At 40.0% G+C, this 20,624-nt stretch overlaps 1 protein-coding gene across 1 annotated transcript in view; it reads left to right on the top strand.

Annotated features, from left to right (window-relative positions):
• The first annotated feature begins 1,457 nt into the window (after window positions 1–1,457).
• LOC145394453 (estradiol 17-beta-dehydrogenase 8-like) overlaps window positions 1,458–20,624 on the top strand; it is a 175,213-nt gene continuing 156,046 nt past the window's right edge. Inside the window, exon 1 of the mRNA XM_080268312.1 lies at window positions 1,458–1,530. Within this exon, the coding sequence (XP_080124438.1) occupies window positions 1,458–1,530 (73 nt within the window). The remainder of the gene's footprint in view (window positions 1,531–20,624) is intronic.

Genomic DNA, 20,624 nt, shown 5'->3' with positions numbered 1-20,624 from the left:
TGCCCATTAACCCTTACACATGCTTCGCTACCATCATAAAAACTCTTTCTTGACAAGCCCTAGCAGCTTACCATCAACACCATACATACGCAGAACTTTCCACAATCCGTCTCTCTACTTTGTCGTATGCTTTTTGAAATGTGGCTATACATACTGTGTATTATTGCACTGATTACCACGGGCTGTCCTAAGCTGAAGAAATCGTCTGGAAGCAGCAGCAATGAAAAGAAAATGACGTCCTCGGGGTGAAGTGGTTGATGCTTTAGTCATCATGGCAGAGTTCTCTGTATCACTTGTACCAGAAAGATGCAATGGTCTGAGGAAAAATAGCGGGTTCGGCCATAACTGTACTTCACTGCCCATTACTTCACATTTTTACCTCCGCCAAGGAGGTTAGGTTTTCACCTCTGTCCGTTTGTTTGTTTGTTTGTTGGTTGGTTGGTTGGTTTGTGAGCAAGATTACACAAAAACTTCTGGACGGATTTCCACGAAACTTGGTAGAAGATATAGATAGATAGATAGATAGACAGATAGATAGATAGATAGATAGATAGACAGATAGATAGATAGATAGATAGATAGATATGCCATTAGTCCTTCACATCTGACAGTCACTCCAACAGTTGACATCATTCAGCCACATCTTGACAACAACTCAAACAACATTTTCCCTCCACGCCTAACACAATCCACCTCCAGTACTGACAACTTTCCTTCAGAATCAGTCGCTTTTCCTTCACATCCTGACACCTTTTTTGAATTTTGATATACAGTAGCTCTGCCTTATCTGATTTCATCAAAAAATATAACCTCATCCCACCACATCCTAACATCGTACCCAACATCACTTTCCCTCCACTCCTGACATCACCTATAAACCACGTCTTCACCTATACAACAACAGGTATTCCATAAATGACTGTCAAAAACGATAGTCTTGCTCACACTTCCCCACAAACACAATTAAATGATACGGGTCTCACACACACACACACACACACACACACACACACACACACACACACACACACACACACACACACACACACACACTGCACATTATCACCTATAATCTGCATAACGATAAACGTCATTGTTACAGTATCATTCACAAATACTGCCCTTTAACTTACACATATAGACAAGCACACGCACGAAGAGCACCCACCCACCAACACACAAACACACACACAGATAAACACACACATGCATAAGTGCGCGCGCACACACACACACACACACACACACACACACACACACACACACACACACACACACACACACACACACACACACACACACACACACACACACACACACACACAGATAAGCACACACACACACACACACACACACACACACACACACACACACACACACACACACATATACAGATTGGCCTTGTGCCAGTGTGAGGCTGTCAGTGCGGTAGGATAGCGTGAGTGTGAACAGTGGTAATGGCAGCGTCAGCAGACACCACCACCACCACACCGTCATGCACCCTCGCAGGCAGAATCGCTCTCGTCACAGGTAACATTGTATGCACTTTATCATATACAGCAGCTTGACTTCATCTGTTGAAAGAAGTGTTTGTTAATTTGTGTTTGCTACTTTTCCAAGGTACTGGAGAGGGATGCCTTCATGTGGTGGCACCGATATAACAGGTCGCATAAACTGCCTAGTTATACAAACGTCCAGCAGCCATTTTCTGTCCCCCGAATGTGGGATGGTGGACTGTTGGGGAAGGACATCTTCAGCCTGCAGCCCACCAGGTTCACGTTACTGATGAGCCTGGGGCTGCGAGGACCACTACTACTACTACTACTACTACTACTACTACTACTACTACTACTACTACTACTACTACTACTACTACTATTACTACTGCTACTACCACTACTACTACTACTACTACTACTACTACTACTACTACTACGGCTACTACTACTACTACTACGACTACTACTACTACTACTACTACTACTACTACTACTACTACGACTACTACTACTACTATTACTACTACTATTACTACTACTACTACTACTACTACTACTGCTACTGATGCTGCCTGAAGATGGTTACTGTTGATATGGAAGAGTGTCTCTATAGTGATGGATAATGGAGGGTATATATTGCTCCACCAATTCCAAAAGTCTCTTAAACAACATAGGAAGGTCTGTAAGAAGCGAGAATATAAGGGAAAAAAGTTATCTGTGTGGACGGGGTAATTCTTCTGGTTCAAACTGCGTAGATTTACGTAAAATATTTTAACTTAACAAATACCTTACGCTGGAAATGGCACGACGTTTATGGTAAGCTCTTCAGTACGAGAAGTCTTCCCTAACATCGTCGGTCAGCTGCAAGAACAGTGAATAAAAAATGCCAGCGTACTGAAAGGGTTAATGCAATGAAGAAAACTGTTCGTTTTCATAGTTTTTTCTACAGGCAAGTTAATATTTAAAAGACAAAGATAGCATGAGCATACAACATACTATTATTCCCTTCACTCTGGTAACGCATCAGTACATATATTCTTTCAAACTCTAAATAAATTTATTCATATAGTAAAGACCTTTTGAAATTAAGGGAAGTATGAAGGTTTTATTTCATCGATATACGTAGAAAGACCTCGCCTACGACATTCGTTAAGAAATAGCAATAATATATTGGAAAATAAGTAAAAAGTATGTTAAGGTGTAACACACAAAATAAAGCGGTAAGGCAGATGGGGCAGAGAGTGGTGTTGCTAAATCCAAGACTACAAATACAACTTAATGTGCTGAGAAAAACAACTAGAATGACACTTTAAAAAATTCTGAAAATCCTCAGACAAGAGCCTATAGTCACTGGAATATCGCTATATTTTTGTTGAAATCTCTTAAGATGTAGGGAGGTTACGATAATATCTCTAGGTGTTGCAGGAAAAAAAAAATAGCTCAGTTGGCAATACTGTTAGAGATCCTCCTCATCTGACAAGCGCTTATCTCTACCTTCTTGCCAGCACGTGATGGCTTATTACCACGATAATACCAGCGCTTATCTCTACCTTCTTGCCAGCACGTGATGGCTTATTACCACGATAATAACAGCACTTACAGTATCTTTAACCTTCTTGCCAGTCATCATGTTGGCTTATTACCACGAGAATACTAGCGCTTATCTCTACCTTCTTGCCAGTCACATGATGGCTTATTACCACGATAATACCAGCACTTACAGTATCTTTAACCTTCTTGCCAGTCATCATGTTGGCTTATTACCACGATAATACCAGCGCTTATCTCTAACCTTCTTGCCAGTCACATGATGGCTTATTACCACGATAATACCAGCACTTATCTCTAACCGTCTTGCCAGTCACGTGATGGCTTATTACCACGATAATACCAGCACTTATCTCTAACCGTCTTGCCAGTCACGTGATGGCTTATTACATGATAATACCAGCACTTATCTCTAACCGTCTTGCCAGTCACATGATGGCTTATTACCACGATAATACCAGCACTTATCTCTAACCTTCTTGCCAGTCACGTGATGGCTTATTACCGCCGCTTGGCAACTGACTCGACTGAGTGGCTTCCTCTACGGCAGACGACTCAGGGCCTTCATTGTGCTCGGTTAAGGAAGCTCCCTGACACCTTTTATTAAGGTATTTATTTTGGTTATTGCATAATTGCACCTTACTGTCCTCTTCATTGTTACACAAATCCTTCCAACATCGCCATACTTTCCGTAAGTACAAATGGTGTTAGGAAGCTTCCTTAGCCGACGGGAATAGGAGGCAAGGGCAGTCGTGTACGGATGATAACACAGCAAGTCTCTTACTCCTCACTGCATGACATCAACTTGTCCGTAGTGTAATATTGCTGCTGCCACACGATTTCGTTCAAACTGGGAAGGCGTCCTAAGTTCCTAATACTAAAGGAGTTAATGAATGCTGTAACAGACCCTTCTGAATCAAAGCTGAGTACAGTTTTGACAGCCACAGCATAACAGATTCCTTACTCGGATAAAAGGTGCTAATTGTATGATGATGTCTGTTTGATATTATATTCTAGCTACCGCCAGACGATTTAATATAGGTTAGGGTGACTGAAGGTGATGAATAATCAATATGCTGATATTTCTCTGAGTTTCTTGTATATGTTATTATTTATTGTAAACTGTTTCAGATCATTTCATGATGAAAATACCCGAGCAAAAAGTAAATAAATCTGGTGAGAAAGTAGCTTACCGATGAATGTCTTTAGTTGTTAGACCTCTGGGCCGGTATTTATTAAAGCTCTTAAGACCTTAGCGTGACTAAACTTGGGAGAAATCCTTAGAGCTGTTTATAAAAACGCGTAAGCACTGTGACTTCTTACATCTCAGGGCCAGTTAGGGATGGTGGGCAGCTGACACAAGGACTTAAGAGTTTCCCACAAGCGCTACAGCAGGCAAGATGGCCGACCAACAGCAAGTCCGAATTCGTCGTCCACGATATTATTTGTCGCCTTAAAAGAAATATTTTTGATGTATAGAATGATGGTAAACACACACACACACACACACACACACACACACACACACAAGGGTCTAATGTATAGTGAGTCATGTCGGCTTCGTGTATACGATTGATTTGATTTGTCTTGTGACTGGCAACCACACTGAAAGTAGTGAAACTGTAACTGGAGATGGGAGTGGCCTTAATACTGAGATAAGTAACTGCAGAGAAAATCAGTAGAGCACTACTGTATAGAGCACACACACATTACGGTGCTGTATCACTGCACTGATCCAAAGTTCACGCAACCCTCCCTCCTCCACACACACACACACACACACACACACACACACACACACACACACACACACACACACACACACACACACACACACACACACACACACACTTTAATTTCCAGGGGGTCTACTATCTTGAGGTAAAGGTGTTACATTCCTTGAAAATATCTTGCACTTCGTTTCCAATACTCCTCATCCAAAGGCAGCCGCTAGTTGGCGTTCATACACCCAGTGAAGTCAGCAAAGCTAATGGTGGGTATGCCTTAACTACTCTTTAAATCTCGGGTAAACCAAAATGTTGTCTGAACCACAACTATTACTGAACAACCCAGGTTTTCCCGCCATAACTGACATGCTGCTATATGACACCTACGGTTATTATATATTTCTTTAGAATCTGATAACCAGTTATAGTGCTGGATAGATTTCCATATGAAAATTTTGACGAGGCCAATATAATGGATTGATGGTCACTGGGCACTGAATAAATACTTGATATACAACGTGCAGTCACAGTGATGACGGCATAAACCGTCTAGTACAAGATAATACTTATCGCGTGGTGATAACACTCCAGAGATAGCTATGATTACCTGGTGCCGACACAGCAGTCAAGGACGCATGTTTTGTCCCAGGTGTTGAAGTAATAACTTCATGAGGTAATTCTAAGGTTAATTTTGAGCAACATAATATATCAGCACGAGTCTATCTTCAACTGGTATGGAGCTACAATTACTGAGTGCCTTATGTGTGAACAGTTTCTATCATAACCACTGGATGAGATATATTCTTAAATTTAACACTGGACTAAGGTTGGTACATTTCTTTTCCTCAAAATCATCCCAGGAATCTAAAGTCAGTACCAAACTTCTGAAACAGCATGTATATATTTATAAATTCATACATACATAAACCTATATTTACTGATACCTCAGCCTGTCTATCTGTGTATTCATCTGTGTGTGTGTGTGTATATATATATATATATATATATATATATTCTCTTGCCAGATGCCTCAATCCCGTAAGGGATGACCACAAACAAATCGACTCCATATGGCCCTGTCCCCCTCCATATCACTGTCCTGCTCGCAGTTCACACCCTTATCTATCATATACCTCTCCACTCCATCCCTCCATCTCATCCTTGGCCTCCCCCTCCCTCTCTCCCACTTCACCTCACTCATACACTTTCCTGGCCACTCGTCGCTCTCCATCTTCTCCATACGGCCAAAACACCTCAGTGTATTTCTCCTAATGCTTTCTATCACATCCACATCCACACCACAATGCTCCTTCACTTCCTCACTGTCAATTTGTCTCTCCATATGACTCCCCATCAGTATTATATTCAAGACCAGGCACCTCAAGACCAAGACCAAGACCAGACCCTCCGAGACCAAGACCAAGACCAAGAATTTATGTGTCTACAGAATGAATGAAAAGTAGCTGCAGCCTGCAGGTGCTGCACTGCTGGTCAATTTTCACGGGCGTCTCGGGCCCTCGAGTGAGTACACTAGTATCCCAATCACCCAGTTGCAGATTAAGTATTGATGCGATACTCAACACCTTTTAAAAGAATTCACGTTGATTATCACACACGAGTTGATTGAGGTCGAGGACTTTCTTGGAAGACAGTTACTAAGAATAATGAAAGAGAGAAGAGGGCAAAAAAATCAAAAGTAAGGAGGGACCAGGGCCCACACCAGGACTGTGACAATTGTGCTTCTTTTCTGGCCCGTGTCAAACGTTTTCCAAGCATCCCAAGGCGAGGTCATAGATCTCTACAGCCCTGCACACCGATGTTACGGCTTTTGAATGTTTTTTAAGTTTTTAGACTTTTGAAAGTACGGTTTTGAAGTTAAATGTATGGTGTTGCATACTTTTCAGTGCCATTGTACTCATGGATAGCTGTATCTTCCTCATGCGAAAGCTGGTTTTCAGAAGACTAAATTTCACACTTCTCTCCGAGCTCTACCCATGTCCAAACGTTCCATGTACAACATATTCATCTTTCGTTTCTTGTGAACAGTCGAGGGGGACTACCTGATTTCAGGATCACAGGAGACCGAAAGGATTTCGGGATACAGAGGTGGGAAGCAAAAAATGTTCATAAATATAAAATATATATATATATATATATGTGTATATATATATATATATATATATATATATATATATATATATATATATATATATATATATATATATATATATATATATATTCCTTCCATAAGTGCTCCAAATACTTCTTACGGTCATATCCACTATTTGTTTAAGAAAACAATTTTCACTAACTTTCCCCCTTGAAAGGGGCCCTCATTCGAGTCTGCTCACTGCCCTTCTTGTTACTACAGATGATTTATCAGCCCCCACGTAGCCCCCCACTTTAGTGGGGCTAGAAACGCCACTGGACCACATGGCCATGGTCCCCCGCTCATAGGTGAATAAGTTGTATGAAATACGAGGGTGGCTATGGAACACTAGAAAATATTCTGATTTCTTCTAAAAAGGTCACAGAAGTCACTGCAGGCCTCCGTGATAGCCATTTGGAAGCTCTGAAGGGTCATAACTCGAAATGTCTGACTTGGCCCCATTGCTCCAGAATCCTGGCTACACCCCTGTAAGGGAGGAAATATATTTACAAAATTTAATATATATGAACAACCAAACATCTACAGTACGTAAATTCTGTTTTCATTGCTTCACTGGCATGAAGAAACAAAACACAAGAAAATATAAATTTTTGTGGCTATATTTTCCGAGCGAACTAGCTAAATCCGTGCTGTACGTGTACCAAGGGTGCGGGGATTGCATGCACCATACACGTATATGAAGTACACGGAGGTAAACAGAGCTGCAAACATCCATGCATGCAAACGGAGATTATCACTGCGAGAATGGTCTTGTCATGCAAGCTCTCTCGACTCGCACACACTCTATCGGTGTTCGCAGGGCTCAGCCAAGGCCGTCTTGATTTGAACAGGCCCGGGTCTCCCGCCAATATCTGACTGTGACGTCACAATCGGTGGCCAATAGATTATTCCGGCAGCCCGCGCGCCACGTTACGAGCAGTGAGGCATGCCTACATTTCACCCACTTATTCCAAATTTTTCCTCTCTCCCAACTGGATTTCGTTCAAGGTAAGCCATACGCGTATTATTAAATATGTTTAGCCATACTAGAATGCACGAAAAGCATCATTGCTATTACTGAAAGCATTTTAAATGAGAAATTAGAGGTATCAGACTGTCAGCGGTAGATATCTTCTGGGTTATAGTAAAGTAGTTTTCGTAAATACGTTAGGCAATGAAATTACAACACAGCCTAAGTTTCTCAGTGTTCTTTATTAACTGTGAATAATATATTTTGGTGGATCACAGTCGTATTGGGATCTTAAATTGGTTACTGATGCCATACTTCATTCCATGCAAAATAACCTATAGTCGGTTTCAGGGAGTCGGACGCACTGATTATGCCAGCCGAGGACAGATGGATTTGGTAACACTGCGCGATGCATTCGGGCGGTGATTGGTCAATTTCCGTTGTGTTTGAACGTTCTCCAAATTGACTTTGTATTCCAACCAAGGCCCTATTGATTTGTAAGATACCGGAATATACAGATAGAAATTAAAACAATGATATCTTTATTGATAAAAATATACCTTTAAAATTACTAGAGATAAACCTGAACGACAATGATAACAAAAACTAAGTAAAGTCGCAACTGGATGCACACGGACAACAGTCAGCGACTGATCTATTTGTTTAAATTCATTTCATTACGTTTGATTTCGTTCACACTGCACGTAGTTTTATTGTACTGTAGCAGCAGAGTTCAACTATTATTTTCTCATGGGGTTTGCTTTTATCTTCCTTTCCTTTCTTCCACCATTAACAAAAATTAGGTTCATTCTACAGTGATGTAATTCATTACTTTCCTGGCTCTCTGTCGAGGGGACATACTTCATGCTCGAGGAGAGGGTGCATTGTGACCGGGGATAGGGTGTCCGTGTGTCTGTATGTATATATTTCTCTTATGATACGAAAATATTAGGGAAAATCAAACGCCAAACGTATTCATGTAAGAAATAATTTTACTGAATCTGACTGGGAATACAAACAAATGCAGATTTTTAAAGCTACTGTTACCTATGAAGGTAATGAAAATGTGTATGTACACTATGTACAGTCACGCGTACTAATTTCTGCTCAGGGGTTACCCCTTCCTTCCCCCCTCTACCGTGGACAGAGGGAAGGGGGGAATCGCGAACAAGTCTACCCCACCTTCTGATCCCAACTCCCCCACCCTCCACCTCCAGCTGCCAGTTACTGATTAGACGCAAATTTTCTCATGTCCTGTAAACATGACTAAACTGTCGTCGCACACGCTTTCAACGGCCAAGATTTGGATTATATTTTTAGAATAAATTATTACCGTATTGAACTGCATTCTCAAATTGAAAATATTCACCATCATTGTAATCCAGTGTCGTCCGCTGCACAATTTTGGGTTCCAGTGCTTACCTTTTCACTTCCCCCAGCTCTCTCTCTCTCTCTCTCTCTTTCTTTTTAAATTTATATAACTTTCTCTTTGCTTCTTTCCCCCTCTCCCCCTTCTCTCTCGTTCTTTGTCTTAAGTCTTCCCCGCCTCTCACCCCTCCCCTCCCCCCACCTTAGGTCTGATCAGCAGTCAGTTATACCGTCACCGCTCCGTATATCGTGTACAGGCAACATTTATTACACACATTACAGATGTATGGTAAGCTATATTATATATATATATATATATATATATATATATATATATATATATATATATATATATATATATATATATATATATATATATATATATATATATATATATATATAATTTTATTTCTCTTTATGTGCCAAGTTCTTTTAGAGAACACCAGACCAATATTCGTAATTTTTATTAGAGTGACCGTTCCACTTTACATAGCTGGGTAGCTGGGCTTATAAACTGCACACACACACACACACACACACACACACACACACACGACTTAAATTTTGCACTGACAGCGTGGTGACTACAAATATAATTCTAACAACTGGATCTGCTGGCTCCAAACCTTCCCTGTCCCAGTCAAACTCCTCATTCAATAACCAGAATTACTGAATGAGGAGTTTGACTGGGACAGGGAAGGTTTGGAGCCAGCAGATCCAGTTGTTAGAATGACTATATTTGTAGTCGCCACGCTGTCAGTGCAAAATTTAAGTCGCGCGCGCGCGCGTGTGTGTGTGTGTGTGTGTGTGTGTGTGTATGCAGTTTATAAGCCCAGCTACCCAGCTATGTGAAGTGGAACGGTCACTCTAATAAAAATTACGAATATTGGTCTGGTGTTCTCTAACTGAACTTGGCACATAATGAGAAATACAATTATATATATATATATATCTATATATATATATATATATATATATATATATATATAGCTTTCCATACATCTGACCTAAGTGTGTGTGATAAATGTTGCCTGCACACGATATACGAAGGAGCGGTGACGGTATAACTGACTGCTGATCAGGCCTAAAGTGGGGGGAGGGGAGGGGTGAGAGGCGGGGAAGACTTAAGACAAAGAACGAGAGAGAAGGGGGAGAGGGGGAAAGAAGCAAAGAGAAAGTTATATAAATTTAAAAAGAAAGAGAGAGAGAGAGAGAGAGAGAGCTGGGGGAAGTGAAAAGGTAAGCACTGGAACCCAGAATTGTGCAGCGGACGACACTGGATTACAATGATGGTGAATATTTTCAATTTGAGAATGCAGTTCAATATGGTAATAATTTATTCTAAAAATATAGTCCATATCTTGGCCGTTGAAAGCGTGTGCAGTTCAGTCATGTTTACAGGACATGAGAATATTTGCGTCTAATCAGTAACTGGCAGCTGGAGGTGGAGGGTGGGGGAGTTGGGGGCAGAAGGCGGGGTAGACTTGTTCACGATTCCCCCCTTCCCTCTGTCCAGGGTAGAGGGGGGAAGGAAGGGGTAACCCCTGAGCAGAAATTAGTACGCGTGACTGTACATTGAGAACAACATGTATTGACCCCAGTGAGGTGTGTGTGTGTGTGTGTGTGTGTGTGTTCTTACCTAATTCTTACCCAATTGTATCTTTACAGGAATGAGTCAAGCTCGTACTGTCCCGTGTCTTAAACCATATTTATCGTACATATCCTTAAATTTGTGAATTGTTTTGGCACACACTATTTCATTCGGTAGTGGATTCCATTGATGAATTGCTCTGTTTGGGAAACTGAATTTCCTTACGTCTTTATCACCTCTCTTCTTATGCAGTTTTTTGCAGTGTCCTCTTGCTGATGCTTCCCCATATGTTAAGTAATCATTTATGTCTATTTTTTCCTTCCCTGATATGCACTTATATAACATTATCATGTCACCTCTTTTCCTTCTCTCCTGTAGTGTTGGTAGATTCAGTTTATTTAGTCTTTCTTCGTAGCTTAGGTCCCTTAAGCTTGGTATCCATCTTGTAGCGGCCCTTTGAATTTTTTCAATCTTGTCTATGTGTTTTTTGAGATGAGGACTCCAGACTACTGATGCATATTCCAAGGTTGGTCTAATGAATGATGTTATTATCCTTCTTAGCATGTCTTCATTTATGTATGTGAATGCTATTCTCATATTTGCAAGCAGTGTATACATGTTCCGTACCTTCTCGCTGATGTGGTCAGCCGGAGATAGTCTGTTATTGATAATCACACCTAGGTCCTTCTCTCTTTCTGATGTGTATAGGGTTTTATTCCTATCGTATAATCCCAATCAGGTCTTTTTCCACTTTTACCAAACTTTATTACATGACACTTGTCCACACTGAATTCCATTTGCCATGTATTATTCCATTCATGAAGTTTATTTAATTCTTCTTGTAGCTCTTTACAAGAGTCTGTGTTAGTAATTCTCCTTTGTATTTTTGCATCATCTGCAAACATATTCAGATAGCTTTCGTTTCCAGTGTTACTGTTTATATCATTTATATACACTATAAACATGATTGGTGCCAGCACTGAACCCTGTGGTACTCCACTAGTCACTTCTTTCCATGTTGAGTAGTTTCCCCTTAGTACTGTTTTCATTTCTATTTTTATGAGAAAATCTTGCATCCAACAAAACAGTTTGCCTCGAATTCCTCCTTGATGGTACAGTTTCCATAAAAGTCTTTGGTGTGGTACTGTGTCAAATGCTTTCTTGAAATCTAAATAGATACTGTCCACCCATCCTTCTCTTTCCTGTATTGTGTTTGTTACTCTGTCATAATAGCTCAACAGATTAGTAACACACGATTTTCCTTTTCTGAAATCAAACTGTCTTTCTGTTATCATACTGTGTTCTAGATGATATACCCAAGCATTTCTTATAAGTTTTTCTAATACCTTGCTTACAACACTGGTCAGTGATACTGGTCGGTAGTTGAGTGGATTTTGTCTATTTCCTTTCTTGAATAAGGGGACAATATTTGCTTTCTTCCAAATATCAGGTAGTTTACCTTGACTCAAGGATTTCTTGAAAATTAAAAATAATGGTTTACGTAACTCCTTTGCACATTCTTGTAGTACCCAACATGAAATTTCATCAGGACCACTTGCTTTTCCTCTGTCTAATTTACTTAACTCCTCCTGTATTACTTTTTCTGCTATTTGTATATCTGGTAGTATGTGTGGACATGCATGTTCCACATAGTCCCTTTCAAAATTTTTTTCTTCTGTAAAAACTAATTGGAAATTCTTATTTAGAGCTTCACGAATATCTTTCTCTTGTGTATAGGTGATTCCCTCGTCCGTAATGGATTGTATTATATCTTTTACTTTGGTTTTGCTTCTGATGTAGCTGTAAAATAGCTTTGGTTGATCACTACTTTTATTTATTATATCCTCCTCAAACTGTTTTTGAGCTTCCCTCCTGATTCTTGTATAATCGTTTCTTGCCTGTTTGTAATTATTATACGCCCTTTCACTATTGTGTCTCCTGTATCTATTCCACAACAATTCTCTTCTTTCTTTTGATTTTTTACATTCTGTATTGAACTATTTCTGTATTTTCTTATCTGCTTCTTTGTGCTGTGGGATGTACTTCTGGACTCCTATTTCATAAAATTCACAGAATTTCTAATATACAGCATTTAAATCTTGTCCTCTTAGCTCATTCTCCCAATCAACTTCTAAGAAATACTTCTTTAGGTCTTGATAATTTCCCTTTTTATAGTTTAGGCTCTTTTTGTAACTTTCATTGCTGTTAACACTAACATCTGCTATCCTGAAGTTGTAATTTAGTACTGCATGATCGCTTTTGCCGAGTGGAGGGTGATATATTAAACTGTCAATATCATTTTCTTGCCCAGTAAATATTAGATCTAGCATTGAAGGTACAACGAGTCCTCTTTTTCTGGTGGTTTCCCTCACATGTTGCGTTAGGAAAAACTCTTGCACGAGATCCAGGAGCTTTTGGTCTCAACAGCTTTCTTGGCTAATTATATATAGAGTATTCCAATTTATATTTGTATTAAAATCTCCAGTTAGTATAATTCTTTCCTATTTCTCTTCCATTTTATGTAGTAATGATCTTAAACTCTGAATTGTACTCTCTGCCTGGTCCTCATATTCGTCTCTTTTCCCATGTGTTTGATCTGGGTGGCATGTACAAATTGGCTACAATTACTTTCCCTTCAGATGTGTTGATCTCTACTGCAATCAGTTCTACTTGTGATAGTATATCTAGTTTTATTTCATTGACTTTTAGATTTTTCTTAGTTAATATTATAATTCCTCCTCCTTTTTTTAAATTTCTGTCTCTTCTCCATATATTGTATTCCTCTAAGTTTAATATGTCATTGGATATCCTTGGTGTTAATTTTGTTTCAGTTAGGCATATTATTTGTGGTTCATTTTCTCTGACATAATCATTCATCTCTAGTAATTTAGATACCATTCCATCCACATTTGAGTACATAAACTTTATCATCTTGTTTATATACTTGTCATGACATGGTTCTACTACCTTCCTCCATTTTATTCCCTCTTGTTTTTGCTTCCTCCCTCTTCTCTTTCAGTAATTCCAGTTCCTCTTGTGTTAGGCATCTTTTTATCCATACATTTTTGAACTCCTCTTTTTCCATAAGATTTTTTGCACCTGTTAGTATCTCCTCCACGGTGTTTACACTCTGGAAAGTCACCTTTAGAGGTCTTGTCTTGCTTTTCTCGTATTTCCCTAACCTTTTGTGTTCCTCTATGTCTTTACTACAGATTTCCTCTGATACTTTTTTCAGTAATCAATCAATCATTTCCTGTGGCACCCTCGGGGATGCATAGGGCCTCGATGAACTCACACCACCACATCCTATCTTGTGCTAACTCCTCAAGATCTCCCCAACACTCATCTCCAGCTTCCCGTCTCATTGTCCTCACCCACGTCTCTTTTGGCCTTCCTCTACCTCTCCTACCAGGTGCCACCCACCCTGGTGTACCTCGTACTATTCCCTGTCTCCTATACACATGTCCTAGCCACTTCCATCGTGAGAATCTAACATATTCATCGATCGGCTGCACTCCCGTTATTTCTCTAATTCTACTATTTGGTATCCTTTCCCACCACTTAACTCCTAATATTCTTCTAAGTGCTTTATTTTCAAACACCAAGAATTTATTTTCCATAGTCACTGTGCTGTACCAAGACTCGTGTCCATAAATTAAGATACTCCTAACCATTACCTTATAAAGTTTGATTTTTGTATGGACAGAAAAATTGTTATTATTCCAAATATTTTTAAGCATTCCCATTGCCTGATTAACCTTCTTTAACCTTTCCTCGAATTCAAAGTTCAAAGAACCATCCTTGGCTAAATAAGTACCTAAATATTTAAACCTATCAACTTGCTTTACAACCATACTTCCAATTACACATTCCTGCGCATTTTCCATATTCATATTGATTATTTCAGTTTTTCCACAATTAATAACCAAACCCACCTTGCGACCTTCACTCACCAAACAGTCCAACACTCTCTGCATCTCTTCTGGCCCATCACAAATCAAAACTATATCATCTGCATAATCTAAATCCAAAAGTTTCCTGTTCTCTCCCCAAAGTATACCTGCACCGGTTTCTGTTCCAACACGTTTCATAATGTAATCAATGACCAATATAAATAGTAAAGGCGATAGAACACCACCTTGAATTACTCCGGACTTGACTTCAAACGAATCACTCAGACAACCATCAACCATCACTTTACAAAATGTGTCCTCATGCATGTTCATAATGACCCTCACAAACTCCTCTGGTATTCCATAATGTCTCATGATCTTCCCCATAGACTCTCTCGAAACACTATCAAAAGCCTTTTCAAAATCAACAAAACAAAGACTTAACGGTACTCTCATTTCATTAACTTGCTGCATCAAATGCCTAACTATAAAGATCTGATCATTGCAACCACGTCCCTTTCTAAAACCAGCCTGTTCATCCCTCAGAATACCCTCAACCACCGGCTCCAACCTATTTAACAACACTCTACTGAAAACTTTCAAAGCTATCGGTGACAAAGAGATTCCCCTCCAATTACCACATTCACTCAGGTCTCCTTTCTTCGGAACTTTTACAATTACACCATTTACAACATTTGCCATCTCCTTTTTGTCTCTTGTGATATTGTTTTTTACTTCTCTTCTATACCAGTGATTACTATAGATTTGTTGATATCTACTGAATCTCTGACTAACTTTGGGTTGTTTTGGATTATTCTTTTCACTTCCTTTTTAATGCTTTTTTCCTCCACCCTTGTTTCTAAGTCTTTCTTTACTTTCACCATTTCAGCATACGTGGTTTCCACATCATTTTTGTAGCTTTGCACAGCTTCATTCACCTGTATTATCTTCTCCTCAATATCACTGCTCTGGTCTATCAGACTGCTTAATTGCCTAATTGTCTCTGTATCATTTTTGAATTCTTCCATAAAACTCTCGTGATTGACTACTGTACTTGGCATTTCACTCATTTTCTTCCTAAGTGTACTCAATTCCACTGTTAGTTCACTGATGGTTGTGTCTTTCTTGTTGGCCTCCCTTCATAGTTTTTCTATTTCATCTTTTTGCAAGTGCATCTGCTTCTTTATTTCATCAGTTTCATTTTCGAAAGCCATTTCCAGTTTGTGTACACGTTCAACCAGTCTGTTGTGAGTCTCCATTTCAACCAGTTCTTGGTAGAAATCATCATCTTGCTTTCTACCTTTATCCCATTTCTTTTCCAAATTTGCTTTACTAAAGTATGTGTCCATTTTGCAATACTAAAAGCACAGAGTACATGTACTTACAGTCCCCCAGGCAGTTGTAGTCTAAACAAACCTCAGCTGACTGAGCGCATTCTTTCGCCACTCGGTTCTCTTTTCTGTTTGAACAAGTCTTGTTTAAACTTTTTTTTTTTTTTTTTTTTTAAATAATGAACAATCATTTAGTCTAACCTGGTACAGAGCTTGACTCATATAAAGATATTAATTAAGGAATTGTTGAACGTAGAGGATGGAAGTAATGCGAGTATAAGTGGCTGGGGAATGGCTGGGAGAAGGAGGGAGGTGAGAAGACAGGAAGAAATCAGTAGGATAGAAGTTGTGGAAGCAATGAAGAAAGTTAAATCGAGGAAAGCCCCAGGAATTGATGGAGTGTGTGGTGAAATGCTGAAGCATGGGGGAGAGATAGTAGTAGAATGGATGTGGAAGATGTGCAGATTGGCCTGGGAGGAAGGTAGAGTCCCGGAGGATTGGAAGCCGGGTATAATTATTCCCTTGTACAAAGGAAAAGGGGAAAAAGAAGTGTGTGGTAATCATAGGGGCATTTGCCTTCTTAGTATAATAGGAAAAGTGTATGGTAGGATACTTATAGACAGAGTTAGAGAAAGAAGAGAGAAATTAGTTGGAGAAGAACAGGGAGGCTTTAGGAAGGGAAGAGGTTGTGTAGATCAGATATTCATTCTTAGATCTTTAGTGGAAAAGTTTCTAGAGAAGGGAAAGAAGTTGTATGCGGCTTTCATGGATTTGGAGAAAGCATATGACAGGGTGGATAGACAAGGATTGTGGAAAGTGTTAAGAATATATGGAGTAGATGGGAAGTTGTTGAATGCTGTGAAGAGTATGTATGATGGTGCGAAGGCTGCAGTGCGTGTGGATGGTGAACTAAGTGAATTTTTCTCTTTGAAAGTTGGTTTGAAACAGGGATGTGTCATGTCTCCATGGTTGTTCAATCTGTACATGGATGGAGTAATAAAAGAGGTACAAGGTAGGGTAGTGGATGTTGGAGTGGCCCTGGTGAGAGAGGATAATGTTTGGAAACTCCCTGTACTGTTGTTTGCAGATGATACTGTGTTGTTGATTGAAGACGAAGGGGAGCTGCAAGGCTTGGTGGATGAGTTTGAGAGAGTGTGTAAGAAACGGAACCTAAAGGTGAATGTAGGGAGAGTAAAGTGATGGTCTTTGAGAGAGGTGAAATTAGTGAATGTACAGCGAGGTTGGATGGTGAGGAATTGGAAAATGTGAGTACGTTTAAGTACTTGGGTAGTGTGATGAGTAAGGATGGAGGTTTGGAGGGTGAAGTGCTTGAAAGGGTACAGCAGGGAAGAAAGGTTGCTGGTTCTTTGAAAGCAGTGATAAGAAACAGGGAAGTGAGCATGGAAGTGAAAATGTTACTACATGACAGTATTGTGATACGAACTCTAACGTACGGAAGTGAAGCTTGGACATTGTTGGAAGGACACAACTCAAGAGTGACAGCAGTGGAAATGAGTTATTTAAGAGGAGCCTGTGGAGTCACGTGGAGAGACAGGCTGACGAATGAGGATATAAAGGAGCATTGTGGTGTGGATGTGGATGTGATAGGAAGCATTATGAGGAACACACTGAGGTGGTTTGGCCATGTGGAGAGGATGGAGGGTGAAAGACTGACGAAGAGAGTGTATGTGAGTGAGGTGGAGGGGGGAAGAGGGAGGGGGAGGCCGAGGATGAGATGGAGGGATGGGGTGGAGAGGTATATGAGAGAGGGGGATGTGAGTTGGGAGCAGGGCAGTGAAATGGCAGGGGACAGGGCGACTTGAAGGCGATTTGTTTGTGGCCACCCCAAACGGGATTGAGGCGTCTGGCAATAGATAGATAGATAGTAATGCCACTGGCCTTGCTGGTTCGGTATGGAGCGCTGATGATGAACGTCTGTTCTCCTTGACTCCTAGTGTGTGTGTGTGTGTGTGTGTGTGTGTGCTCACACAGCTCATAAGTTTTAGAAGCTAAGCTATGCGTATCTAGGGTCCGGTTGTATATTAGCAGATGAGGTAATGAAGGGCATGGTGTAGAATGTAGAGTGTGACACTGTGTATTCGTCGTGGGAAAAACATTCGAGCCTTCACAGGACCTCTGAACCATCTCGCTATGAACGTCTGAATTCCCGCCACAGTCACTGACTGTTGTCCGTATGCATCCAGTAGCAACTGTACTCAGGTCTTGTTATCATTGTCGTTCAGGTTTATCTCTAGTAATGTAAAAGGCACATATTTTTCATTAGAGATATCATTGCTTTAATTTCTATCTGTAAATTCCGGTATCTTAGAAATCAATAGGGCCTTGGTTGGAATACCAAGTCAATCGGTAGAGAGGCGGCCTGCAGTCCTGATGGACCCAGGTTCGAATCCTGGCTGGGACAGGGAACAGTTTAAGGATTTGAATTTCATAAAAGTAGACTTTCCTGATCTACCAGATAACCCGCCGACATGTCATAAAAGTAACCCTGCTAATACCAATACACCAGTCCTGTATGAGACAGCCCTAGCATGTGTTCAGTATGGACCGTGGGTGTTAGCACCGAAGTGGTGACATGTAGAGAGGTGTATGATATGTAGGAGGACTACTGGGCCTTGCGAGCAGGCTGTGAAGCCTATGCCCAGAAGTTGGACAAAAAAAAAAAAAAAATTTGGTGCACGTTCAGACACAATGGAAATTGACCAATCACCGCCCGAGTGCATCGCGCAGTGTTACCAAATCCACATGTCCTCGGCTGGCAAAATCGGTGTGTCAGACTCCGTGAAACAGAGTATATGTTACTCAATGGTAGCTTGATTTATTCTTTTAATTCTATGTATCCAGTGAAATATCTAGGTAACAAAGATACCAACCGAAAAGTATATGCCTAGCCTAGGATAAGAGAAACATAAGCGCAGCCCAGGCCAAGCAGAAACATTTATGGGCCTTGTCTAGGCAGTAAGAAACGTAAAGGCCAAGCCCAAGCCAAGAAAAATGTGTATAGGCCTCTCCTAGGCCACGAAGAAATGTGTAGGGGTCTGCCCTAAGCCAAATGTAATGACTTTTCCTAAATCTTATGCCTAAATGATGACAAGAACTGTTAGCTAAATATGAATTTTAGCCAGGCCGGAGTCTTATTTTATTGATACTCATGTTTCCTATAGTTTGAAGAGAAGGACTTAACCCTATCCGGTGAAGGGAGGAGCGTAAATTTTGGCTGTGCGTGTAGCTCTCGCTCAAGAGCTTTCAGACCAGTCGCGTAGAGATATTTTACTTCTAACGCTCGTAGAAAAGTTACTATTCATCGTAGAAAGGCCACTTTGGTCTCATTTTGAAGATGAAGAGTTTTGCTTTGTTGTACGCTGTCCAAAAAGACAATATATACAAAATAAAATGCAAAAAAAGTGAGCAGAAGTTAGCTGACATGTTAAGTTTTACACTGTCCTTTAAAAAAATATTTGCCAAAAAAAAACTATTCAAGAAGTAATAATATTTTTTGCTTGAATATGTAGCAGAATAAACTTCCTTTCCAATAATGTATTATTTGTTGCATTTTCTTATATAATAATGCCACATGTATACGGAAAAAAAAGAAGCATAAGTGTTCGGCGGGAGGTCAAGAGGTGCGCACATCCTACCTGTGAGGAACCTCACACCATCCTGAGCCAAGCAAACCAAGTGAACACGCAACGCATGCACCAGCTATAGCAGGCTTAGCTCCACCCACTTTTGCCCGTCAACCAGCAAAAATGTCAACTCCCTAAATATTTCTTTAGAGATTACATCGGATGACGGGCAAAGTCGTCACTCTGACGTCAGAGGTTGACAAATGCATGACGACCCAGGTCGTCATTGGTAAGTCAAAGGGTAAAGAGATTTGCGCTGGTTAGAGCATAAATAGAAATGGAAATATGATACAAGAAACCTATTATTTAAATGACAAATATCAGTTCGGTAAAAGTGCTATTGGGCAAGTCTTTAACTAATACCCATTATTTTGTATAAAATTAATTTAGTCCCTATTACAGTTAGGTAAAGTTGTTGCATTGTTTTATGGTAGAAGCTATTAGATGGATAATAAACTAATCTGACCTTACTTCACAAAAAGGTGAGAAGAAAAAAAAAAAACTACCAGTGATTGAAATATAGTTATATAGCAATATTGTTCTATAATTATATACCAATATTTACCAATACGTAGCCTAAGAAAAAAGCACATTATATATGCGATACCTGTACAACATTGGTTGATTATGTATATACATATAGTGTCTACATTTTCCTCCTTTGGTGCAGTTTCTGCTTTCTTCAGCAGTTCAGTTTTTTACCTGTGTGTAGGTTATTTATACCTTATTTTTCAAATTCCCCGGGAATTCATGAACATTTTATGTTAATAGATGCATTACAAACAGTAATTTGGACATAATAATGGGTTTATGCAAATGAGTTTCATTCAAAATCCAGGTGGACAAAAGGTTGGCCACCGACTTTGTTGCCAACCCGGATTTGTGTGTATTATTTTACCGTGCA

The sequence above is a fragment of the Coenobita brevimanus genome, chromosome 27 (assembly GCF_032717465.1).
Source record: "Coenobita brevimanus isolate Jiangsu-jjx chromosome 27, ASM3271746v2, whole genome shotgun sequence".
NCBI lineage: Eukaryota > Metazoa > Arthropoda > Malacostraca > Decapoda > Coenobitidae > Coenobita > Coenobita brevimanus.
Note: the sequence above shows the minus strand (reverse complement) of the source record. Positions and strands in the feature narration are given on the sequence as shown.